At 48.3% G+C, this 25,131-nt stretch overlaps 1 protein-coding gene across 4 annotated transcripts in view; it reads left to right on the forward strand.

Moving 5' to 3' along the window:
- Positions 1–593: 593 nt before the first annotated feature.
- The window catches only part of DDX25 (DEAD-box helicase 25), a 158,103-nt gene continuing 133,565 nt past the window's right edge, over positions 594–25,131 (forward strand). For 2 of the 4 annotated variants that reach the window (XM_033919191.1, XM_033919192.1), the window contains exon 1: positions 594–1,050. In XM_033919191.1, the coding sequence (XP_033775082.1) occupies positions 1,042–1,050 (9 nt within the window). In that variant the 5' untranslated portion in view covers positions 594–1,041. Of the gene's footprint in view, positions 1,120–25,131 lie in introns of all 4 variants that reach the window. The other 2 variants (XM_033919190.1, XM_033919194.1) reach the window with 2 other exon arrangements.

Here is a 25,131-nt window from a genome sequence, read left to right on the forward strand (position 1 = left end):
AGCGGTAACCTCACAGGCAAAACCTTCGTTTGAAAATGAGCACTAAAACACTTGGGCAAAAACTGTGCTTCACATGCAAGAAATTTTTGACAGAGGAAGGAATCCCACTTATCTTAATGCTGATCGGTACACCCTACCGATCAGTCTGCAAAACAAAAAGAAGAAAAACAGGAGAACTTGTAGTTCCTCCTATGGAACTAATTGAGGAACTACAAGTTCTCCTGTTTTTCTTCTTTTTGTTTTGCAGACTGATCGGTAGGGTGTGCCGATCAACATTAAGATAAGTGGGATTCCTTCCTCTGTCAAAAATTTCTTGCACGTGAAGCACAGTTTTTGCCCAAGTGTTTTAGTGCTCATTTTCAAACGAAGGTTTTGCCTGTGAGGTTACCGCTCAACCACCTTTATATCCACCTTTGTGGTGGGGGGCCCGTTCTGAGGCTTTTTCCTTCCTTTTGAGCAAACATTGAGGTCCACTGGCTTCACATTATCTCTGCATAATTGCACAACTGTAACATCTTTCTACTATAACAGTCTCCAATTGAGTTTTATTCACATACCCTAGGTACGCGACTGGTCTGGGTTACTTTTTGCCATGAGTTGGGTTGGAAATTTTTTTGCTATCTGGCAACCCTGTTTCTGATTGCCAGTTTTGGGGGAGGCCATGGTCCCTGTGGCCACCTCCATTCCGACGCCTATGACTCTATGGATACATATTGTCTCGTTTGGACAAACGAGCTCTAAAATATATTATTAAGTACCTGATTTCTAACCCGTTTTGAGCGCCTTTGGAAGGAAAGGCTAAACAAAAAAAACCAAACCCCTGGATACATAAATTAGTAATAATACTCCATATGCTTGTTAAATATAAACTCAGCAAAACCACCGCCAGACATTAGCCTCGTTCTTCACACAAACCGCGTGACTTCCGAGTGCTGCTGACGTCATCCTTTATTGAATCCCTACGAAGGCGTTTTCCAGCAGCTAACCGCTTGGCTCGTGACCGGTGTTTCTGTATGAACCGCGGGGGAGAGCTGAGAAGTGATGTCTACGGTGAGTTGGAGGAGCGGCGCGGGTAGAGGCCTGGCAAGACACGAGGTAGCAGATGCTCAACATCCTAAGGTAACGAGGCCTTTTCTTGGTTTTAGCGTGGTCTTTGATGCTGTATGGATAGAGTTGGCCTGGTTGAGCCTTAAGGAAGTGGTGGTGTGGGGGAGTCGCAGAAGGCCTGTAATTCTGTTGCGTCGGGTTAGTTAAGTTAGGTGTGGCTGCTTTTGGACTTCACTAGACAGATGTGTAATGGTCTTGGTTTTTCCAGGATGGGAATAAACAATTGATGGCATTTCCACTGATTTCAGGACACGATGGGCACAAGAAGTTTGTGGGAATGGAGATGGAAAGGAATCTAGGAAAAGGGATAGACAAATTGAAACTTGCATGAGTAGTGATGGTCGTTTGTTCTTAAATGTTTCTAGCTGACAAGGACACATTACGATTGTCTTTTCAATCTAGCTGAATATAGGAAAAAAATAGCTTAAACTAAGCTTTAAATGGGCTGATCTAGGTTTTCTATAGCATTCTTCACCGTATACAGTTCCACATTTACTATGAAGTACATAAAAGTTGCAGTAAACTATATACAACTTTTCTGCCCTCCTTGGCATTAAATTAAACTAAAGCTTAAGTTTGTAGACCGAATCATCTCCATGAAATGGATCTCGACTGGGCTAACAATCATTGGAAAAGACAAAAAAAAAAAAATCAGTGACCACTAATATTGATGCAAAGAAAGACAACACGAGGGCAGAAAAAATTATGATCTGTCCAGTCTGGATGGAAGATAGGGGAGGAAATAAGATAGCAAGAAATGAAGACAAAAGGCATTTAAAAGGTAAGAAGGTGGAATGCAGGGGAAGATAAATGAGGTAAAGGAACCTGAAATGAGCAGAAAAATATAATTAGTGGGACATGAAGATGATGGTGCACCTGATTTATACTCAGTTTTAAAATTCTGGATCTGCCCATGTGTGTAATTCATAGACTTACTGTACTTTGTCTTGTGTTGTGTGCAGCCACACAACTGTGGTTTGCTTTCTATGTTAACTATTTACTATCAGGAGTTCAAAACATTAAATTCCAGTGTATAAATTATACCTATTAATACAAACCACTGGTTTGTTATGTTGTACAAATAATTCTTATATTCTTCAAATGTGAAAGTGAATATAAATAAATAAATAAAAATAATGATTTTTTTTCTTACGTATTTATAAGTGTTCAGTGTCCAATCTCCTGCACTGGAGAGAGATTTGTCATGAGAGTTATACAGTATACACATATTAACAGAGGTGGAGGATTCATGTGGAGTCACATTGTACAATCACCATGGCTGGAATGAAAAAGATAAGTGTTATTTAAAACAGAGATTACAAGAGAGAGTTAAGTATCAGCTTTAGTGTTCATAGTAAGATTGACAGATATAAGTACAGATGTACCAGCTAAAGCAGTGGTCTCAAACTCGCAGCCCAGGGCCACACGTGGCCCGCCAGGTACTATTTTAAGGCCCTCGGTATGTTTATCATAATCACAAAAGTAAAATTAAACAGTTTCTTGATCATATGTCTCTTTAGCAATAAATGACAATATTATTATTAAGACTTAGCCAAAGGGAAAGATTTATAAACTATAAAGAGTTTTACCTCATGCAAAATTGTTATTTCTTTAATAAGACATTAGCTATTTTTTTCTGAGGCCCTCCAAGTACCTACAAATCCAAAATGTGGCCCTGTAAAGGGTTTGAGTTTGAGACCATTGAGCTAAAGGGGCTCATAAGTGTTATGATGGTCCTGAAATGATCTCGCTGTGGCTCCAGTGCAGGAGATTGGGCACTGAACATTTATAAATACATAAGAAAAAAATTTTCAATATTATTTTTATTTATTTATATTCACTTTCACATTTGAAGAATAGAAAAATTATTTGTATTAATAGATATAATTGCTTTCTATGTAGACAGAAAGTGGTTTATTTATCTGGCTGCCATACTTGAATATAGTATGGCCTCGGCTTCTTAGAGAAAAGAGTGTAGATGGCGGGCAGATATGGGGCAGATGCAAGTAGGACTCAAGATGAGGAGAGAGGGGTGGTGTGGGAGTTGTGTAGCAATGCTTGGATTGAAGGGAGGTAATCAGAAAACAGGCGTGATCCCAGAGGATTGGAAGATAGCAAATGTTATGCCCATCTTTAAAAAAGGATCGAGAAGTGACCCGGGGAACTACAAACCAGTAAGTTTGACTTTGATTCCGGGGAAGATGGCGGAAGTGCTGATAAAAGATAGCATCGATGAGCATCTAGAAAGGAATAAACTGATGAAAATAAGCCAACATGGCTTCTGCAAGGGAAGGTCATGCTTAACAAACTTATTGTACTTCTTCGAAGGAATTAACAAACAGATGGACAAAGGGGACCCCATGGACATCATATAGTTATAATTCTAAAAAGCCTTTGACAAGGTACCCCATGAACGCCTACTATGGAAACTCAAGAGCCATGGGAAGGAGATGTACATAGATGGATTCTTATATTCATAGATGGATCAAAAATTGGTTGGCGGGTAGGAAGCAAAAGGTAGGAGTTAAGGGCCACAACTCTGACTGGAGTTGAGTCACGAGTGGTGTTCCGCAGGGGTTGGTACTCGGTCCGCTGCTGTTCAATGTATTTATAAATGATCTAGAAACAGGAACGAAGTGTGACGTAATAAAATTCGCAGACGACACCAAACTATGAAGTGGAGTTATGACTAAAGAGGACAGTGAAGATTTACAAAGGGACATGAACAAACTAGGAGAGTGGGTGACGAGATGGCAGATGAAGTTTAATGTAGAGAAAGGTAAAATTTGAATTTAGGAAATAGAAACCCAAAGTACAGCTATACGATGGGGGGGGGTTGGTTATGGGTGAAAGTACCCTAGAAAGGGACCTGGGGGTAATAGTGGACAAGACAATTAAGCCGTCGGCACAGTGCGCAGCGGCCTGAAAGAGGTTATCCTGCCGTTGTATTGGGTGATGGTGTACCCGCATCTGGAGTACTGCATCCAATATTGGTTGCCGTATCTTAAGAAGGATATGGCGATACTTGAGAGGGTCCAGAAAAGAGCGACACGATTGATAAAAGGTATGGAAAACCTTTCATATGCTGAAAGATTAGAGAAACTGGGGCTCTTTTCCCTGGAAAAGCAGAGACTTGGAGGGGACATGATAGAGACTTACAAGATCATGAAGAGCATAGAGAAAGTGGAAAGGGACAGAGTCTTCAAACTTTCAAAAACTACAAGAACGAGAGGGCATTCTGAAAAATTAAGAGGGGATAGATTCAGAACCAATGCTAGGAAGTTCTTCTTCACCCAAAGGGTGGTGGACACCTGGATTACGCTTCCAGAGGGTGTGATAGGACAGAGTACAATATTGGGGTTCAAGAAAGGATTAGATAATTTTCTGAAGGAAAAGGGGGTAGAAGGGTGGATTAGATAATTTTCTGAAGGAAAAGGGGGTAGAAGGGTATAGATAGAGGATTACTATACAGGTCCTGGACCTGATGGGTCGCCGCGTGAGCGGACTGCTGGGCATGATGGACCTCTAGTCTGACCCAGCAGAGGCACTGCTTATGTTCTTACCTGAAAATGGTCTGCAATGCAGGTCTCATGTATTAGTGTAGTGCTTCCTAAACCTTTATCCAGTATAGATAGGATTGCCAACTTGCTCTGGATTTACTCACCATTAATCCTATCTAATGTTTACTACTATTGCATGCAGAGATTTGTAGTTCTTCTTTCCCAAACTGTATTACAAATCCCCTTATGCAGTGGAGTAAATCTAGGGTTGGACTAATCCTCTTGGGCAAATTTGGAACCCTTATCCAGAGCGACCCCATATTATCACTTAAAAATCCCTTGACCCTAGATTAGAAGAGTAGGGGAGTGTGTGTGTGTGGGGGGGTTTCATCTTCTTTCTCTTTTCCCTGCGTATCCATAGAATGAAGGCAGCAGCAGATAGAACAGAGCCCTGTGTGTCAGTGTGCATTTACAGACCCTGCGGCTGTGCATGTAGTCTAGCAGGAAGCCCACGCAAGGTTAGGGGCAGGGCCTGTGCATATTGTGAAAAACCTAGTTCCAGCCTTGGCTCTGTCTCAGGGAAGAGCAGGAATAAAACATAGTCCCTGATCAGAAGAGCTGATCAGGTTAGCAGCACAGATTTGGAAGTGGCTGACTACCTCTATGTTAGTGAGGCAGAACAAGACACTTATGAGACTAGTATCATTAGGCAGGATGTCTCTTGTCAGAGTAAAACTTGTGCTAAACCAGCTAAGGTTCCAGTTGTTAAAATGGAGCCTGTTCCTTTAAGGAGAGGTCAGTGCAGGGAGCCCAGGTTGAGCCCTGCTCTGCTTCCAAGGGAGCTACAGCCCACCCCCTTCCTAGGAGAAGAGGGTGAGGCAATGAATTACAAAAGGAGAAAGCTTTGACGCAACAAGGGAGTCAGGATAGGAGGAGCCAAAGGAAACTGAGGAAGCACTTCCCTCAGGAACCATGGAATGAGCAGGATTGTGAAATGGCTGAAGAGGAACCGCTGTTGGGACCAGCTATACAGAACCGATGGACACAGGTGAACTCTCATTACAACTGCCATTGCCATAGGACTGCATGGAAATTTAGTCCTGAACCAAGAACAGGAAGAAACATTGAATGGTTGCAAGTAAGCTCTGTGGGAGTTGTTTTGTTTTTTTGTTTTTTTTTTCTTTTGAAAGAAAAAGCTGTGCTTTCCTTCCAAGGAAAAGAAGAAGGCATGTTTGGTTGTATCTGACTTTCTTTTGCTGGATCTTTTCTTTCTCCATGGACAAGCAGTATAAGTCAGCCCCACTTTTGGTGACGTCAACTACGTTCCCAATTCGGAATTGCTCTCCCAGAGCCCAGGTGATGCTTTTGGGAGCCTCATCTGAGCATGTGCAGGTAGCCCTATATATACCTGTGCTGGCCCTCACTAATCTAGTTTAATCTATCCGCCCTTCCCAACGACCGGATCACAGCTCTCCCAAAAAATAAGAAAGAAAAGGAAACAGTAAGACAAGAAGAAAAGAATGACTGAAGAAAAGAAAACTGAAAAGACGGCAGAAAAATCCGATTTCAAAAAATGCCCAGACTGCAACAGAAAGATGAGTTCCACGGACCACCACGAGGTGTGTGTCCGTTGTCTAGGGGAGGCTCACCTCATGGCTGCCTGCCCTCAATGCCTGAAGATGTCCCTGAGAGCCCGCAAGAACCGGCTTCACACCCTAAGGAACCCGGGAGAAGATCGCCGAAAGAACAAGAACCCCACAACAACGGGACCGGAAAATGCAGCCAACAAACAGGCATCTGCACATCCGATGCCGGTAAGACTCTCCCCGGGCTCCCAACCTGCTGCCGTGGCGTTTTCAGCTCACCTCGGGACTCCAAATGAGCAGGAAACTCGGAGCAGACTGCTTCTAAAACTGTCCAGCATCCTCAATGCCTCCCTGTTGGCCGCTCAGCGGACCGGACCGACCATGAGGGCTGAAACAACTGCGGCAGCGGCCGAGTGTTTCCTATCCCCTCCGCCTGCTCCCCTGACTGTGCTGACGCTGGACTCCTCTGTTACAGCACGGCGCCATGCTGCTTGCAGCCCAAAGCCAATGGCTGCCTCGACATCATCTCCCGATAATGTCAGTCCGCTGGGATCCGCCCCCTTAAAGAAACAGCAGTACCAAAAGGCAATACAGCCAGAAGACAGTTCTGCTTCAAGCATGGCCTCTGAATCCACCCACTTAAAGGGCCAGGACACCAGAACTAAAAGGCACCACCACAATCAGACCTGCATGGAGGGGAAAAGAAGGAAGCGATACCGGGCAACTTCCTCCTCCTCCTCCCCCTTCTCCTCTGCCTCCTCAACCCCACCAAGAAGGCGAATACACAGCCACGGGGCCAGAAACAGGGGCAAATCTCGACAAACGGAGGATCGCCCTCCTCCTCCTCCCCCTTCTCCTCTGCCTCCTCAACCCCACCAAGAAGGAGAATACACAGCAACGGGGCCAGAAACAGGGGCAGATCTCGACAAACGGAGGATCGCCCTCACACAACCAACAGGGCTCCCATCACTCAGCTGCACCAACCTGCCTCCACCACTACAGAACACCAACAACTGTTCAACCTCCTCAACAGGTTCATTTCACAGCATCTGGCAGAGCAAAGGACGCAAAGTCAAAGCCTGGCGCAAACCGCAGAACAACGACTGCCAACACCATCGGTGAGGAGACAGGTGGCAGTCAGCTGCATTGCATTTACCAGCGACGGACGGATATACCTCCGACCGTAGTGAGCGCTACCAGCACAGCTATGCTTTAACATGGAGCAGCCCCCATACATCGGCCACACGTGAGATGGAGCCCGAAGCTGGGACAACCCAGCCAGACACTCCTGCAGAAGACCTCACTTATCCAAAGTTCCTCCAGAAGTGGAGGCCAAACTAGCACTCGCCCCAACACAGGGGCCAGAGGCGGAAAATGAAGCACCAGAACTGCTAAAATGTCTAAAAGTACAAAAAACCACGGCAGCACTACCAGTACACAAAATACTTCTGGACTGCCGAGACACGATCTGGAAAACCCCACTGTCAGGCCCCGCCATGTCCAGGAGGCTAGACCAAAAATACCAGATCAGTAAGACACCAGGTTTTGACAAACCGCAGCTCCCCCACCACTCCATCATAGTGGAATCGGCGCTTAAGAAGGCTAAGAGCAACCGAACTCATGCCAATGAGTCCGGGCAAGGAGCACAGAACCCTGGACACCATGGCCAAAAAGGTCTACCATGGCGCCATGCTGAATGCAAAAATCAATACTCGCCTGTTCCACCTTATCCTATACAGCGATGCGCTCCAGAGGAAAATAGAGGAAACGCTCGACACTCTACACCCGGAAGCCAAGGCCGGCATAGCCCCCATACTACAGGACATGGAGGAATGCGGAAAACACATGATAAAAGCAACGTTTGACGCTTTTGAAACATCTGCCCGCACGGCTGAAGTGGCCATAGCAACCAAACGCCTGGCCTGGCTATGGGCCTAGGGCCTACACGAGGACACCCACGAGCGTATCGCAGACACACCCTGCTCAGGGGAAAACCTATTTGGGGGACAAAGTCACGGAAACAGTAGACACAATGAAAGCCAATTGCACAACTCTTCAAATCCTTTCATCAGATGGTTTTGTAAAAACCCCGGCACCAAGGCGGCATAGCACCAACCACTATCGCCGATAAAATAACAAAGTAAGGCGCTCCGACAACCAGACAAGATGGCCGTTCCACAGACAGAAAACACAACCCAACAGCGCCCCTTACCAGCAAAAGCAGCGCCAGAGGGAGCGAAAACAGCAGAAGCCAGCTACTTCCACTACCACAAAAGCCGGGCCTAGCTTTTGACTCATCACCAAGGCCCGCCACCCCCATTGGGGGCCGCCTCACTGCATTCTACAAAGCCTGGGAGAAGATAAAAGAAAAATGGGTGCTACAAATCATGAAAAAAGGATACCGCATCAGATTCCACACACACCTGCCAGCCAATCCACCAAAAAGAAACTCCAAGGAACTGCAGCCAGAACTTATCCTCAGAGAGATAAAAGCTCTCCTTCAAGTGAGCAATAGAACTAGTACCCAAAGCACAGCACAACCAAGGGTTCTACTCACACTACTTTCTCATCCCCAAAAAGACAGGAGGGTTCAGACTCATCCTAGACCTACGAGACCTAAATAAGTACGTAACCAAGGAGAAATTTCCTATGCACTCCTTAGGAACAATCCTACCACTAATCCAAAAGGCTGGCCTCACTGGACCTTCAAAATGCATACTCACACATCCCTATGCATCCCTCCCAAAGAAAGTTTCTGCGGTTCAGGACCTTAACCAATACAAGGTCCTGCCCTTTGGATTCTCCTCTGCACCGAGGGTCTTCACAAAATGTGTCGCGGTGGCAGTGGTGCACCTCTGCAAGAACGCCATATGCATATTCCTTTACCTGGGCGATTGGCTGCTGGTGGGTCTATCAGCCTGGGAAATAACAACAGCAGTCAAAACAACGATGTCGCTCCTACAATCCCCGGGGTTTCTCGTGAGCACCAAAAAATCCATGCTACAACCAACACAATCAATAGAATTCATCGGGGCAAAGATCTGCAAACCCCTGAATGCAGCTTTTCTGCCCCACTCAAGGGGACAAGCAATACAAAAACTGGTTCTGCAAATATCAGAGACACACACAGTCACAGCCTCCTCCATCAAGCAGCCTCCATACATGTTATCCCACTCGCCAAACTCCACATGCGACCCTTTCAGTGGTTTTTCAGAAAGAATTGGAACCAACACACACAACCTCTGTCTCAGAGTCACAATGGACCAAAAAATCTACAACAACCTCAAGTGGTTGGCTCAACCACAGAATTTGTACATGGGCAAGCTCTTCTATCAGCCACAGCACCAACTGATTCTCACCACAGACGCCTCAAAACAAGGGTGGGGAGCCCACCTCCTCCATTTGAGAACCAAGGGCCCCTGGTTACCATCCGAGGCCAAACACATCAACCTGCTGGAACTCAGGACAATAGGGAATGCCCTATAAGCCTTTGCCCCCTGGATCTCCACCAAGACCTTACTGATCCAGACAGACAATCAGGTGGCATTGTTCTAAATCAACAAACAGGGAGGCACGGGCTCAATCACCCTCTGCAGGGAAGCCCAGAAAATCTGGACATTTGCTTTATCGATCAATACTCTCATCCATGCCACCTACCTCCTGGGCCTAAATAACACCCTGGTGGACAGCCTCAGCAGAAAGTTGGACCCCTACAAATGGTCCCTCCACCCGGAGGTAGCCCAGGATCTCTTCCACAAGTGGGGCCTCCCAACAAGGGACCTCTGCCGCAGAGGACAACAGGAAGTGCCCTCAATTCTGCTCCAAAAGACCGGCACATTATGGCCAAACCATGGACGCTTTCTCCATACACTGGAGGAAACACCTGCTTTACGCTTTTCTCCCCACACCACTCATCCACAGAACACTACAGAAGATCAGGCAGGAGGCAGCCACAGTGATCTTCATTGCACCTTACTGGCCGAGACAAGCGTGGTTCCCCTTCCTATACCAGCTATCGACCACAGCCGCCAATCAGCCTACCGCTGCGACCGGACCTCATTACCCAAGACCAGAGACAAACTCTACATCCCAGATTGAAAACACTAGCACTGACAGCATGAATGTTGAAAGGATAATCCTGGACCCCTTCCACATGTCAGCAGGGGTGACTGAGGTACTGCTAGTAGCCAGGCGCCCGGCAACTAGAAAATCATACAGACTCGAGTGGAAAAGATTCCACATATGGTGTGTCTCAAAAGAAGAAGACCCACTCATCTGCCAGGTCCCAGCAGTACTCCAATACTTACATGACTTATCCACGGCAGGCCTCAAAACATCCTCCATAAGGGTCCACCTGAGCGCTATATCAGCGTTCCACAACCGCATCAAGGACAGGATCCTAGCCACACACCCACTAGTGTCCAGGTTCATGAAAGGGCTCATAAACCTGCACCCTCCGATACGCTGCGTGGGACCTGGGCCTCATCCTCCGCAGGTTAACAGCGCACCCCTTCGAACCATTGGAGGACGCACCAATAAAATTCCTCACCTGGAAAGTAGTCTTTCTCATTGCCATCACATCAGCAAGACGCATTAGTGAGCTACAGGCTCTGGTGACATACCCTCCATACACACAGATCCTTCATGATCACGCAGTGCTGAGAACTCACCCGAAGTTCCTACCAAAGGTAGTCTCACCTTTTCATGTAAACCAATCGATAGTGCTCCCCTCCTTCTGCCCGGGACCACATACCAACAGCACGGAACAACTCCTACACACCTTGGACTGTACCCGTGCACTTCGCCTATACATTCAATGAACACAACCCTGGCGAAAGGCAGTACAACTATTCGTCTCCTTTGACCTCAACAAACCAGGAACACCAGTGGGGAAACGCACTATATCCAACTGGATCTCAAACTGCATTGCCTTCTGCTACGAGCAGGAGGGAGTGTCCCTTGAGGAAAAGGCCACAGCACACCAACTAAGAGCCATGGCCGCAACATTGGCAAATCTCAGCAACACGTCACTTCAGGACATTTGCAGAGCAGCCACATGGTCTACCCCACACACCTTCACCAGACACTATTGTCTAGATTGCACGCTCCAGACCTCCAATGACTTTGGTCTCAACATACTACGAATGGTGATCAAAACAGACACAGCAAAGGACACCAATACCTGGACTAGCTGAATAGGACTACTATTAGTCTGAATCAGATAGAAGAGATTGTTGGCTTATATTCTGCCATGTTGCCACAGTTTGAACAGTTTGTTTTTGCACAATCCAAAAAAAAAAAAAAAAAGGGGTTACTCATACACCACGTTGATGATATAGATTTGTTATAATCGCTATCTGTTATTGAGATACATACTCTATACCATGTTGGTAGATTAAAAAAAAAGAAAGGGAGTGTTGGTCCAGTTCTATGGACCAAAATAAAGTTCCTATTGTTTACAAAGCATAACCTCTGATTGGTCTCAGTATTTGGGGTTTTGTCTCTGTCCCTCACCTGACATTTATGCAGCCTCACCCTACCGCAGCGAGGTAGCGGAGACACAGTGGGGACCATCCCCGACGGGGACCCCGTCCTGTATACCCTCTGCACCCTGCAGCTGGAGAGTCACCAAAAGTGGGGTTGACTTACACTGCTTGTCCATGGAGAAAGTGAAGTTACTTACCTGTAACGGGAGTTCTCCGTGGACAGCAGGATAAGTCAGCTACACAGACCCTCCCTCCTCCCCTATGGGTGACACTGCAATAAGATTCAAGCTAGGGAAATCTCTGGATTAGTGAAGGCCAGCACAGGTATATATAGGTCTATCTGCACATGCTCAGATGAAGCTCCCAAAAGCCTCACCTGAGCTCTGGGAGAGCAATTCCAAATTTGGAATGTAGATGACATCACCAAAAGTGTGGCTGACTTATCCTGCTGTCCACGGAGAACTCCTGTTACAGGTAAGTAACTTCGCTTTCTCCTTTCCCAAGGCTGGGTAGAGCCTAATGAAATTAAATGTTTGCACTGTGTTATCTGCTTGTTTGTCATTATTTACCTGTCTCAAATAATCTCATTAAGCACTGCTGGAGCTAACTCTGAAACCTCAAGTTGGAAAGGGTTTGAAACTTAGGGCTAGATTTACTAATCAAACCGATTGTGTACCGCTCAGTTTATACTCACTTTCTGACTCCAGCTCGATTCACTAACCTTCCTTCAGACCCCATCCACTACCGATCCGATCTTCGCATGTAAATGAGTAAAAAGGCATGTAAATTTCTTAACGCATCGATTCATAAAACCATTTCGTCCAAACGACTGGCCTTTCCTGTCCAAAAAGTTACAACTGCTGAGGACCAGTCATTTACATCCTCGCCGACTATTTCTGCCTAGCAACTGACGTGTGCATGTTAAGAACCCCATTAAAAATATATATCTGGGGATCACATGATGACGCAGAGCTAAGCAGCGGCTCCTTGCTACAGCTCCCCTCGTGTCTATTTTTCGCTCCATTCTCTTTTATATTGCCTGCCCCCACTTCCTTCTTATACCTGGACGGAGCGTAACGAGACCACCGGCGCTCTGATCCATGCGGGTTTGGGTGAATTATGCCCATAAAAACCCCGCGACCTGCCAGGGCTCAGAAAGCGCACGGGGCACTCAAGATGGCGTCTGCACTTTCCTCCCCGCCAAAAGTTTTACTGCAGGAAGATGCGGTTCAGGAGCTAACGAAGAACATTTCAGCAGCCATTGATGAGCACCTTGCCAAGCTCCAGGCCACGGTCGATAACATCTGCGATAGCCAGGAGCGACAGGGTCAGCGCTTACAGACAGCGGAGAGTCGAATCGCCGCGCAGGAGGACCACTCCATTGTCATGGAGGCCCAGCTCCGTGCAGTGGAGGCATGCTGTTCCACCTTGCATGCTCGCCTCAAGGATCAAGAAAACCAAGGCCGCCAAAATAACAGGCTGGTGGTGGTGGGGATGCGGGGGTTTGTTCTGGGGCTTGGGGGTCGGCTGGGGTGGGGGGTAGTGGGGGGTTGCTGACTGTACTTCTGGTATGTAAGTGGGGATGTATAGTTGATGAACGGTGTGAATGGGGAGGGGTGAGGGTTGGGGGTGTTCTGAGTGATTGGGGTTCTTGGGAATGTCCTTGGGGTCCAGCTGGGAGGCCCTTGGGGATACTGTGACAATAGTTATGGTTGATCTTACTTGTGTTACTCTGAATGTGGCTGGTATTAACTCTCCTGTGAAACGGACTAAGGTTCTGTCCTTCTTGAAGAAAGAGAAGGTTCAGGTGGCCTTTCTGCGGGAAACCCATCTCACTGCCAGTGAGCTTCAGAAACTAGCGCGGGACTGGGTGGGTGAGGTAGCTGCTTCCTCCTGTAATTCCAGGCAGAGGGGGGTAGCCATTGTTATTCATAAGGGAGTGGCTACGGTCACGCACAAAGTTGTACGGGATCCGCAGGGCTGCTTTGTTGTCTGGGCAGGCACACTATGACGAACCTGTGGTGCTGTGCAACCTTTATGCACCCAATGTTTATTCTCATTCCTTCTTCTCTATTCTCTTAGCTCACTTGGTAGCGCTACTGAACTACGAGCTCTTTGTGGGGGGGCGATTTCAATGTCAACAGTGATCCTTCGATTGATTGTAAACCTCCTAGGATAGTTCCGAAGGATAACAAACGCAGGGGGGTTAATTTTTTGTTGGGAGAACTGGATCTCCTGGCGAGGTGGATTTCACTTTCTTCTCTGGGGTGCACCACAGTCATTATCCCAGGACAAGCAGGCAGCATATTCTTGACTGATGGGTGACGGCACCGACGGAGCCCCGGTACGGACACTTTTAGAGTGATTGCACTCTAAGAACTTGGAAAGTTCTAGAGGCCGCACCGCGCATGCGCGAGTGCCTTCCCGCCCGACACAGGTGCGCGGTCCCCAGTTTCTTAGTTTCCGCGGAGCTAAGAAGACGCGTTTTTCAACGGCCGTTGAAAATTTTTCTCCACGCCTTCCCGCTCGCGAAAACCCCTTTGGCTCTATTGCCTCTTTTCTTTTCTTTTCTTTTATTTTTGTAAAAAAAAAAAAAAAAAAAACTTTGTATTTTTTCTTCATTTTGGTTTTTTCCCCGGCGGGGCCTTCTGCCACCATCGAGGCCTCGGCCTTCGATTTGGCAGAAGCCGTTTTTCCTTTCATGCCCCCTCAGCCAGGGTTCAAGAAGTGCCAGCGGTGTGCACGGCCTATCTCCCTTACGGACCCGCACAACTGGTGCCTACAGTGCCTGGGTCCGGAGCATCAGGCGTCCACCTGCACCCGCTGTGCCACGTTGAAAAAACGTACTTTGAAAAATCGTGAAATTCAACAACGATTACTTTTTGGTACCGAGATGTCCGATCCCGCGACATCGACTCCGGTATCGGCTCCTGTACAGTCGGCACCGACCTCATCGACACCGCGTGACACTGCGCCGGCGTCGCAACACCCAGGTAAGCCAGCTAAGAAGCCTTCCCCGCTGGAGCGTTCCGGTCTTGATTGCAGCGAGTCCAGTCCTGCCAGCGGAAGCGCTCCGCCCCTATTGAGGTGAGTCCCTCGACATCGGGCTCCTCATCTCCGGGGTGTAGAGCGGCACCGCAGGTACCGCAAAAGAAAAAGGCGGTACCGGTGCCTTCATTAGATGATCGCATAGCGGCCATCCTCCAAGTGCAGCTTAAGGAGCAATTGCAACAACTCCTTCCAGCTATCTTGGCTCCGAATCTCCCGGTGCCGGTCCGTACTGAGCCGCCGGTACCGGCAGTGGAACAGCCTGTATTGTCTGCATCCACTGTTTCAGTACCGGTATACTCGGCCTCATCGGTATCGATGCCACTCCTCGCACCGGAGCCGACATCCCACCACCAGTCGGTACAAACTTCGGCACCGATGCGACCGGTGACTTCTCCCGGTACCGCATCGATGAGGTCTGGTAAGTCACTGCGCAAGTCCCGACACTTGGAACCATCCACCCCTGAGTCTCGGGACCGTAGTTCCCATATTAGGGACCCTGATCTGTGGGGTGATTCCGAAGAGCCTTTTCTATCAGAGGGTGAGTGTTCTTCGGATGAGGATGATCCTGTTATTCCTGACCCATTCTCCAAGCATGACTCTTTGTCTTTTTCTTCCTTTTTAAAAGACATGTGTGAGTCTCTTTCCATTCCTTTGGAGGCTGAGTCTAAAAAGTCTAAAGCCTTTCTTGATGCCCCTTGACTTTGACCAGCCTCCAAAGGAATTTTTGAAACTCCCTCTTCATGACATCCTGAGGGAAACTTTTTACAAAAATCTAGAGACTCCTCTTACTATCCCGGGAGCTCCCCGCAAATTGGACTCTCTATACAAAGTCATCCCTATTCCAGGGTTTGACAAACCCCAGCTTCCACATGAGTCCCTTCTTGTGGAATCTACACTTAAAAAGTCTTCAGGAGCTAGTGTTTATACTTCTGTCCCTCCTGGCAGAGAAGGTAAAGCCATGGACAAATTTGGTAAGCGTCTTTACCAGAATGCGATGCTCGCCAATAGATCTGGCAACTATGCTTTTCATTTTTCATTCTATTTAAAGCATCTCCTTACCACCATGGCTTCTTTTGAGCAGTACCTTCCTGAGCGAAAACGACTGGCTTTTCGCCAATGTTCTTCTTCACTTTTCCAGCTGAGAAAGTTTATGGTAAGATCTATTTACGATACTTTTGAACTTACCTCCAGAGCAACAGCTATGTCTGTGGCCATGCGCCGTCTTGCCTGGCTGAGAGTATCCGAGCTTGATGTCAACCATCAAGACCGGTTGGCTAATGCACCGTGCTTAGGGGATGAGCTGTTTGGAGAGTCTATGGACTCAACTACCCAAAAGCTCTCCGCCCATGAGACACGCTGGGATACTCTCCTCAAGACAAAAAAGAAACCTCTACCGGCACGGCCTTTCAGACAACAATCGGCCTACCAACGCCGTTATGTGGCTCGTCCTCTGCAGTCAGCTCCACAACAACCTAGACGGCAGCGTCAGCAGCAACGGCAGACACCTAGACCACAACAGCAACAGCCTGCCAAGCCGCCTCCTCAACAGAAATCCACGCAGCCCTTTTGACTTACTTCTCCAGGGCATAGCCAGCATCCAACCATCTTCCCTGCAACCTCAACCTATCGGAGGTCGTCTTTCTTTTTTCCTCAGCCGGTGGGAAGTTATCACTTCGGACCAGTGGGTCCTCAACATCATCCACCACGGCTACTCTCTCAACTTTCAGAACCTCCCGGTCCCAAGTCTACCAAAAGAGTCTGCTTTGAACTCTCCTCAGTCTTCCCTCCTTCTTCAGGAGGTTCAATCCCTCCTCCTTCTGAACGCTATAGAGGAAGTTCCTCCAGAACAAAAGGGGCAGGGATTCTACTCCCGTTACTTTCTGGTTCCCAAAAAGACAGGAGACCTCAGACCGATTCTAGATCTTCGCGATCTCAACAAATGCTTGGTCAAAGAGAAATTCAAGATGCTATCTTTAGCCACGCTTTATCCTCTTCTCAATCAAAACGAATGGCTATGCTCCCTCGATCTCAAAGAGGCATACACTCACATACCGGTCAATCTAACCTCCAGACAGTACCTTCGCTTCATGATCAACCGTTGTCATTACCAATACAAGGTACTACCCTTCGGTCTTGCCTCCTCTCCAAGAGTGTTCACCAAATGTCTGATTGTGGTAGCTGCCTTTCTACGCTCTCACCACCTTCAAGTCTTTCCTTACTTGGACGATTGGTTAATCAAGGCCGATTCATCTCAGACAGTGCTCCTAGCCACCAACCAAACCATCCTGTTTCTACAACTTCTGGGGTTCGAGATCAATCTTCCCAAATCTCATCTCATCCCCACTCAGAGACTTCAATTCATTGGAGCAGTGCTAGACACAGTCCTCATGAGAGCATTTCTACCGGCCAACCGTCTTCAGACTATCCAATTTCTCTGTCAGCAGGTACTTCTTCAGAGTTCCATCTCTGCCAAACAGATGATGATACTCTTAGGTCACATGGCTTCCACAGTTCATGTAACACCTTTAGCACATCTTCACCTGCGCACTCCTCAATGGACCCTTGCTACCCAGTGGTCCCAAGCGACTGATCCTTGCTCACGACACATATCTGTGACATCATCTCTTCGTCAGTCTCTACAATGGTGGTTGATATCCTCAAATTTCTCCAGAGGTCTTCTGCTCCATCTACCGCCTCATCAACTACCCTGTTTCCCCGATGGTAAGACACTGTCTTATTTTTTTTGGAAGGCCAAAATATGCTCTAGGGCTTATTTTCGGGGGGATGCCTTATTTACCCATGAAGAAGACTACAGTACACAGTTATTGTTGAAAAAAAAACAGAATTTTATTACGTTCGCGATAGGTACGTTTGCAATGCGTTCGTTGGAGGAAGAAAACGGTCGGCTGAAGAATCGGTCGGCCGAAAAATCGTAGCGTGTATGGCCAGCTTTATCCATCATACCATATATTGTACCATTTAATGTCCCCAATGTTCTCCAATAGGGAAACACAGTAAAGAGATTATTCTGTAGTGCAGCATCAGAGGGGACTTGACAATGTGAAACCATTGTTTATATACTTTATGCATTTTAAACAGGCTTTATATACAGTAAGTGGTATTGCTCACAGCAAAAGAAACCTGTCTGCGTGTCTCATTTTTGGATGTTCTGGCCGTGAACAAACTCCTGCAGTCTCCGTTAGGGAGGGATGAGGGAAGCTGCCTGTGTTTCCTTGAGCGGAGTCACGTGCGCGCGCTGCAGTCCTGTCACTTCCTCCTCTTCACTTCATGACGAGGCGTGGCACGCAGCCATGGAGGCAAATACGGTAGACGGAGGGACCACACGGAGTCACCTAGAGAGTTGCGCGGGGACAGAAATCCCACCCGTCCCCGCCAAAGTCCCACCCGTCCCCGTGAGGAATCCCACCCGTCCCCACCCGTCCCCGTGAGGAATCCCTCCGTCCCCACCCGTCCCCGCGAGGAATCCCCTCCGTCCCCACCTACCCGCGAGGAATCCCCTCCGTCCCCGCCCGTCCATATAAACTTCAGAAATAGTTATTTCATTTAATTATGCTACTGAATTAAAGGCTCTGGTAGAAACCCATTTACAAATAAGCAAAAAGACTTTATTAATTTGAAAATATTAATTGGGAAGAATACATACTTTGCAAATGGGTTTCTACCAGAGCCTCTAATGTTTATAAATTTTTATCAACACAACTAATATACTACTTTATCCTGAAGCAAAATAAAAAAAAAGAAATATAATTCTTTTCCTACCTTTGTTGCCTGGTTTCTGCTCTCCTCATGTTCTCATTCAATTCCTTCCATCCACTGTCTCTCTTCCTTCTGCATCTTCCATTTGCTCTGTTACTGTGCCTCTCCCTTTCTTCCCCCTTCCAAATTGGTCTGGCACCCATCTTCTTCTCTCCGCTCCCCCCATAGTCTGGCATCTGTCTTCTTCCCTGCCAGCGTCTTCTCCCTACTCTCTCTTCCCCATTTCCTTTCAGCGTCCTTCTCCCCCCATCTTCCCCATGTCCTGTCAGCGTCCTTATCCCCCCTCTGTCTCCCCATGGCCTTTCAGCGTCCTTCTCCCTCTCTGTCTTCCCCATGGCCTTTCAGCGTCCTTCTCCACCCCCCCCCCGTCTTCCCCATGGCCTTTCAGCGTCCTTCTCCACCCCCCCCGTCTTCCCCATGTCCTTTCAGCGTCCTTCTCCACCCCTTTGTCTTCCCCATGTGCTTTCAGCATCCTTCTCCCCCCTCTGTCTTCCACAAGTGCTTTCAGAGTCCTTCCCCCCCCGCCCTTCCCATGGCCTTTCAGCGTCCTTCTCCACCCCTTTGTATTCCCCATGTGCTTTCAGCGTCCTTCTCCCTCCTCTGTCTTCAAGTGCTTTCAGAGTCCTTCCCCCCCCCTCCTCCCGTCTTCCCCATGGCCTTTCAGCATCCTTCTCCCCACTCCTTCTCTACCGCCCCGGGTGCAGCACAGCCGGCCAGGTCCCCTTACTTTTGTGGCACTTCCCCGACCGACTGACAACAGCCCGGTCCGACAAACCTCCCTGCCCTTAACTGCGAATCTAAATTACCTTATTACAGCTGCTGTAAGAAGATAATTTAGATTCGCGGCTACAGGGCAGGGAGGATTGTCGTACCGGGGCTGTTGTCGGTCGGTCGGGGAAGTGCCACAAAAGTAAGGGGACCTGGCCGGCTGTGCTGCACCCGGGGCGGGGTGTGGCGGGGCGGACCGCCCCCTCCCTTGGTAGCCACTCGAACCGCGAGGCTACTCTCCTCCTTACCTGCACTGCCTGCAGCACAGAGCCAAACGGAAGTCTTCCCGACGTCAGTGCTGACGTCGGAGGGAGGGAGGGCTTTGTTTAAGCCCTCCCTCCCCTCCGACGTCAGCGCTGACGTCGGGAAGACTTCCGTTCGGCTCTGTGCTGAAAGCAGAGAAGGTAGGGAGAAGAGCTGCGCGACTGAGTACATCCAGCCCCGCAGGAACCCCGCGACCCTAAGGGCGTCCCCACGGGATCCCCGTGACCCAAAGGGTAAGCGCAGGTATCGGTGGGTGGCTTATTTGCGGGGGGGGGTGCCTTATTTTACATTTTTTTCTAAAAAGGGGGGGCTGTCTTATTTGATGGCCCTGCCTTATCATCGGGGAAACACGGTAGTCATCACCACCGACGCATCCCCTTATGCCTAGGGAGCTCATTTGAACGAATTCCAAACTCAAGGCCTTTGGACAGCCCAGGAAAAGAAGCATCACATCAATTTCCTGGAACTCAGAGCGATGTTTTACGCCCTCAAGGCCTTCCAACACCTTCTCTTTCCTCAAGTCCTCCTGCTGTGCACAGACAATCAGGTTGCGATGTACTACATCAACAAACAGGGTGGAACAGGCTCTCGCCTCTTGTGTCAGGAATCCCAGAAAATCTGGATTTGGGCCACAGCTCGCAGCCTATTCCTGAAGGCAATCTACATCCAAGGAGAGCAGAATTCATTAGCGGACAAGCTCAGCAGAATTCTCCAACCTCACGAATGGACTCTCGATCCTTCAACCCTATAGTCCATCTTCGATCAATGGGACACTCCTCAAGTGGACCTCTTTGCAGCTCCTCACAATCACCAACTGTCCCAATTCTGCTCCAGAATCTATACTCCTTACCATCTGGCAGCGGATGCATTCCTTCTGGATTGGTCCAATCGGTTCCTGTATGCTTTTCCTCCTCTGCCACTCATGCTGCAGACCTTGTTCAAACTCAAGAAGGAACGAGCCACCATGATTCTGATTGCTCCACGATGGCCCAGACAACATTGGTTCTCCCTTCTTCTTCAACTCAGTTCCAGAGAGCCTTTGCTACTTCCTCTGTTTCCTTCTCTGCTTTCGCAGCATCAGGAGACCCTCCTGCATCCCAACCTTCAGTCTCTACACCTGACAGCTTGGTATCTCTCGGGCTGACTTCAAACAACTCTCTTCTCTCTCAGCCCGTTCGGTCTATTCTGGATGCTTCCAGGAAGCCCGCCACTCTGCAGTATTATCATCAGAAGTGGACAAGGTTTCCTTCTTGGTGTCTTCTTCATCATCATGATCCTACGTCTCTTCCAGTGGAGACCTTGTTGGATTATCTGCTTTCTCCTTCTGACTCTGGCCTCAAATCTACCTCCATCAGAGTCCATCTCAGTGCTATTGCTGCGTTTCATGAGCCAGTCCATGGGAAACTCCTTACAGCTTATCCCCTGGTCTCCAGATTCATGCGAGGTCTTTTCAATGTTAAACCACCCCTTAAAGCACCTCCTGTTATCTGGGATCTGAATGTGGTTCTCTCCGCTTTGATGAAGCCCCCGTTTGAACCTTTGGCGACAGCCACTTTCAAGTTTCTCACTTGGAAGGTACTTTTCCTTATCGCTCTTACCTCTGCCAGGAGGGTCAGTGAGCTACATGCACTAGTTGCAGATCCACCTTTTACGGTCTTTCATCATGACAAGGTGGTTCTGCGTACACATCCAAAGTTTCTCCCTAAGGTTGTCTCTGAATCTCAACCAATCCATTGTTCTGCCTGTCTTCTTTCCGAAACCTCATTCTCATTCTGGGGAACAGGCTTTACATACTTTGGATTGTAAGCGGGCTTTAGCTTACTATTTGGATCGTACTAAGCCCCACAGATCATCGCCACAACTCTTTTTGTCCTTTGATCCTAATAAATTGGGTCATCCTGTTTCTAAGCGTACGCTGTCGAATTGGTTGGCAGCATGCATTTCTTTCTGCTCTGCTCAGTCCGGACTGACACTGGGAGGTTCCGTCACGGCCCATAGAGTTAGAGCTATGGCAGCATCTGTAGCTTTCCTCCGTTCTACGCCTATTGAGGAAATCTGCAAGGCTGCCACTTGGTCCTCAGTTCATACTTTTACATCACATTATTGTCTGGATACATTTTCCAGACGGGATGGTCACTTCGGCCAATCTGTTTTGCAAAATTTGTTTTCATAATGGCCAACCTTCCCTCCATCCCTCTTTTTGTTAGCTTGGAGGTCACCCATCAGTCAAGAATATGCTGCCTGCTTGTCCTGGGATAAAGCACAGTTACTTACCGTAACAGGTGTTATCCAGGGACAGCAGGCAGATATTCTTGCGTCCCACCCACCTCCCCGGGTTGGCTTCTTAGCTGGCTTATCATAACTGGGGACCGCGCGCCTGTGTCGGGCGGGAAGGCACTCGCGCATGCGCGGTGCGGCCTCTAGAACTTTCCAAGTTCTTAGAGTGAAATCACTCTAAAAGTGTCCGTACCGGGGCTCCGTCGGTGCCGTCACCCATCAGTCAAGAATATCTGCCTGCTGTCCCTGGATAACACCTGTTACGGTAAGTAACTGTGCTTTCTCATCTAGACTATCTCTTGATCCCCTCCCGCACCATTGGGCAGGTGGTGTGCACCCACATCCTGGATGTCCTTTTTAGTGATCACGCTGCTGTCTCCATGACGTTAAAGTGGGGTGGGTCCACCCCGGAATGTATCTGGCGCTTCAACCCCTCCTTGTATCTGGACGAAACTTTTAATACTTACCTCATTGAGGAATGGACCTCATATAAACAGACCAATGAGGGGGATGACGTCTCCGATACAGTGTTTTGGGAGGCGGCAAAGGCTTACCTTCGGGGTAGCATCATAGCCTACACAATCCGCAAACGCAAATAGTGCAATGCCTAGCTTACATCGCTAGCGAAACAGCTGAGGGAAAGTAAGTCCTACCATTTGCAGCATAGTTCGGAGGAGGCCCGTCAGTCCTTTCTTAGCCTGCACAAGCGACTCGATTCTCTCCTCACTGAGAGAGCTCTCACTCACATAGATATCTACAAGTTTAAGCTTTACAAATGGGGAAACCGGGCAGGGAAACTCTTAGTGAACTTAGTTTGGCTTTCTTGGCGGGCTGTGCGGGTGTCCCACATTCGGGAGAGCCCCACCATGCTGCACACTGATGATAAAGCTATTCAGACCCAATTTTTGCGTTTTTATAGTGAGCTGTATGGTCCAGTCACCTATGATACTGCAGCTTAGGATCAATTTTTCCGGGACTTGGATCTCCCTCAGCTTGCTGAGATTCACAGGGACTTGCTGAATGCCCCTAGCTCCTGCACAGAGGTTTCCACTGCTATCGGTAAATTGAAACTCGCTAAAGTCACAGAACCCGACGGTATGGGGCCTGAGTTTTACAAGATCCTCCACTCCACGTTGGGCCTGCTTTGTGTGCTATGTACGTGGATATGCAATCCACCGACCGGTTGCTTCCTGAGCAGAACCATGCCCATGTGATGGTGCTTCCTAAACCGGGTAAGGAGTAAGGACCCTGAGCTGGTGGGCTCTTATCGGCCTATTCGTTACTTAATCAGGACATGAAGCTTCTCACGGCTATTTTAGCTCAACGGTTGGCGCAGGTGGTCCCATCTCTTATCCATCCCAATCAAGTGGGGTTCGTCCCTGGCTGCATTTCCTCCACTAACATTCTCAAGGCTCTGGTGGCGCTGCGAGAGGGTAGGGGGCGAGCAGGTGATGATTTGCTGGCCAGCCTGGATGCCAAGAAGGCTTTTGACAGGGTTGTGTGGCCTTATCTTTTTTGAATTTTGCAGCGGTTCGGCATTACCGGCTCGTTTCATGACTGGGTAGTTCGCCTGTATACTGCCCTGACTGCTCAGCTGCTTATAAATTGGTGTCGTATGGACTCTTTTCCGTTATGCGACAGGGCTACCCTCTATTCCCCCTTGTTGTTTATTCTTTCGCTCGAGCCTTTGGCAGCTAAGATTCGGGCCTCTCCTGACATTACGGATATTCGAATTGGGGGAAGGAGAGCAAGATCACCATGTTTGCGGATGACATGTTGTTGTTTGTAGGCAATGCCCGGGTGTCTCTCCCTTTTATTACCTGTCTTGTAGCCCTGTATGGGTCTTTTTCGGGCCTTTGTATTAATTGTAGTAAATCTGAGGAAATGCCTGTGTCCTCGCCTTTTGCATCCCACTCTTTGCCTAATTTCCCCTTTCGTTGGGCCGCTGGGGAGATTAAATATTTAGGTATCTTTCTCAGTGTGGATTGGACCCATGTGTATCAGTGCAATATTGTGACTAAGCTTGCACAACTCGTGACACCTGTGTTCGCTGGGGGGACCTTCCCTGATCCCTTTCGGGGTGGGTTGTGCTGGTCAAAATGGTCATGCTCCCCAAGATCTTGTACCCCTTGCAAATGATCCTGATCTGGCTCAAGGGGCTGGATGAATGGGCCTATAAGTCTTTTATCAGCTCCTTCATTTGGTGACAACGGCGGGTGCGAATTGGCTACTGTTGCCTCACCCAGAGCCGATCTCGGGGAGGTCTGGCGCTTCTGGACCTCAGGTTATACAATGTGGCCGCCTTGATGCAGTGGGTACACGAGCTATCCACCTCCGGTTCTCGGTTTGCCCCACCAGGTCTTTTTACTCGTGGGTGGCCCTTTATCGTGCCATGGCGTGTTTGGATCTCCCTTGGTGGCAGAGACCCAGGGTGGGTTGTAACTCGGTGCGGCTGGACCAGCTGCGCTGCTCTTGTGGTGGCGGCGGATTGGGGGGGGCTGAATAACTGGGCCCTTCAGTACATCTGTGGCAACCCTGAATTGTTGTAAACCGCTTTGAACTTATGGTATAGCGGTATATAAGAAATAAAATTATTATTATTATTACTTCTTCGCAGTTTACAGAAGGCTTCATTTCAACCTTGTCTTTTGAGACTCTCTAAAAAGCTGTGATGTTGAACACGGTGTTTCTTGTAGCCATGGCTTCAGCTCGGTGGTTTTCTGAGTTCCAGGCCTTGTAAGGCGAGGATTCTTATTTATGATTTACAAATTCTGGGGTGTCAGTTCGGACAGTACCACAATTTCTTTCTAAGGTGGTGTCATCCTTTCTTTTATGCACTCTGACTTTTCCTTCCTTTTTCCTGGGAGGAAAAATGGGAAGGCGAGCTTTTCTTCACTGCATTTTTTAAAAGTGCGTAGCATTCTCCGCAATCTGTAGGTTTCTAATGACTTTTAGTCATTTAGATCACCTCTTTGTATTCTTCAAGGGATGCAATAAACGTATGGCAGCGTCCAAAGCCTCCATCGCTCGAAGGGTCCAGGAGGACATTCTTTATGCTTACTTGATGGCAGGGAAGCAGTTTCTGGAAGAACTTCATGACCATTCAGCCAGAGCAATGGTGGCTATTTGGACAAAGTCCAGAGGTTTTTTTCCTTGGAGCTTTGTCATGCGACTACTTGGTCTTCCAAGAATACTTTATCTCAGCATTACCGGTTGGATGTGGGGGCGCATGTGGAGGCAGCGTTTAATGCTTCGGTTGTTGCAGAGGCGGCGTTTGCTTCCCACCCAGATTGAGGATTGCTTTGCTACATCCCA

The sequence above is a fragment of the Geotrypetes seraphini genome, chromosome 13 (assembly GCF_902459505.1).
Source record: "Geotrypetes seraphini chromosome 13, aGeoSer1.1, whole genome shotgun sequence".
Classification (NCBI taxonomy): Eukaryota; Metazoa; Chordata; class Amphibia; order Gymnophiona; family Dermophiidae; genus Geotrypetes; species Geotrypetes seraphini.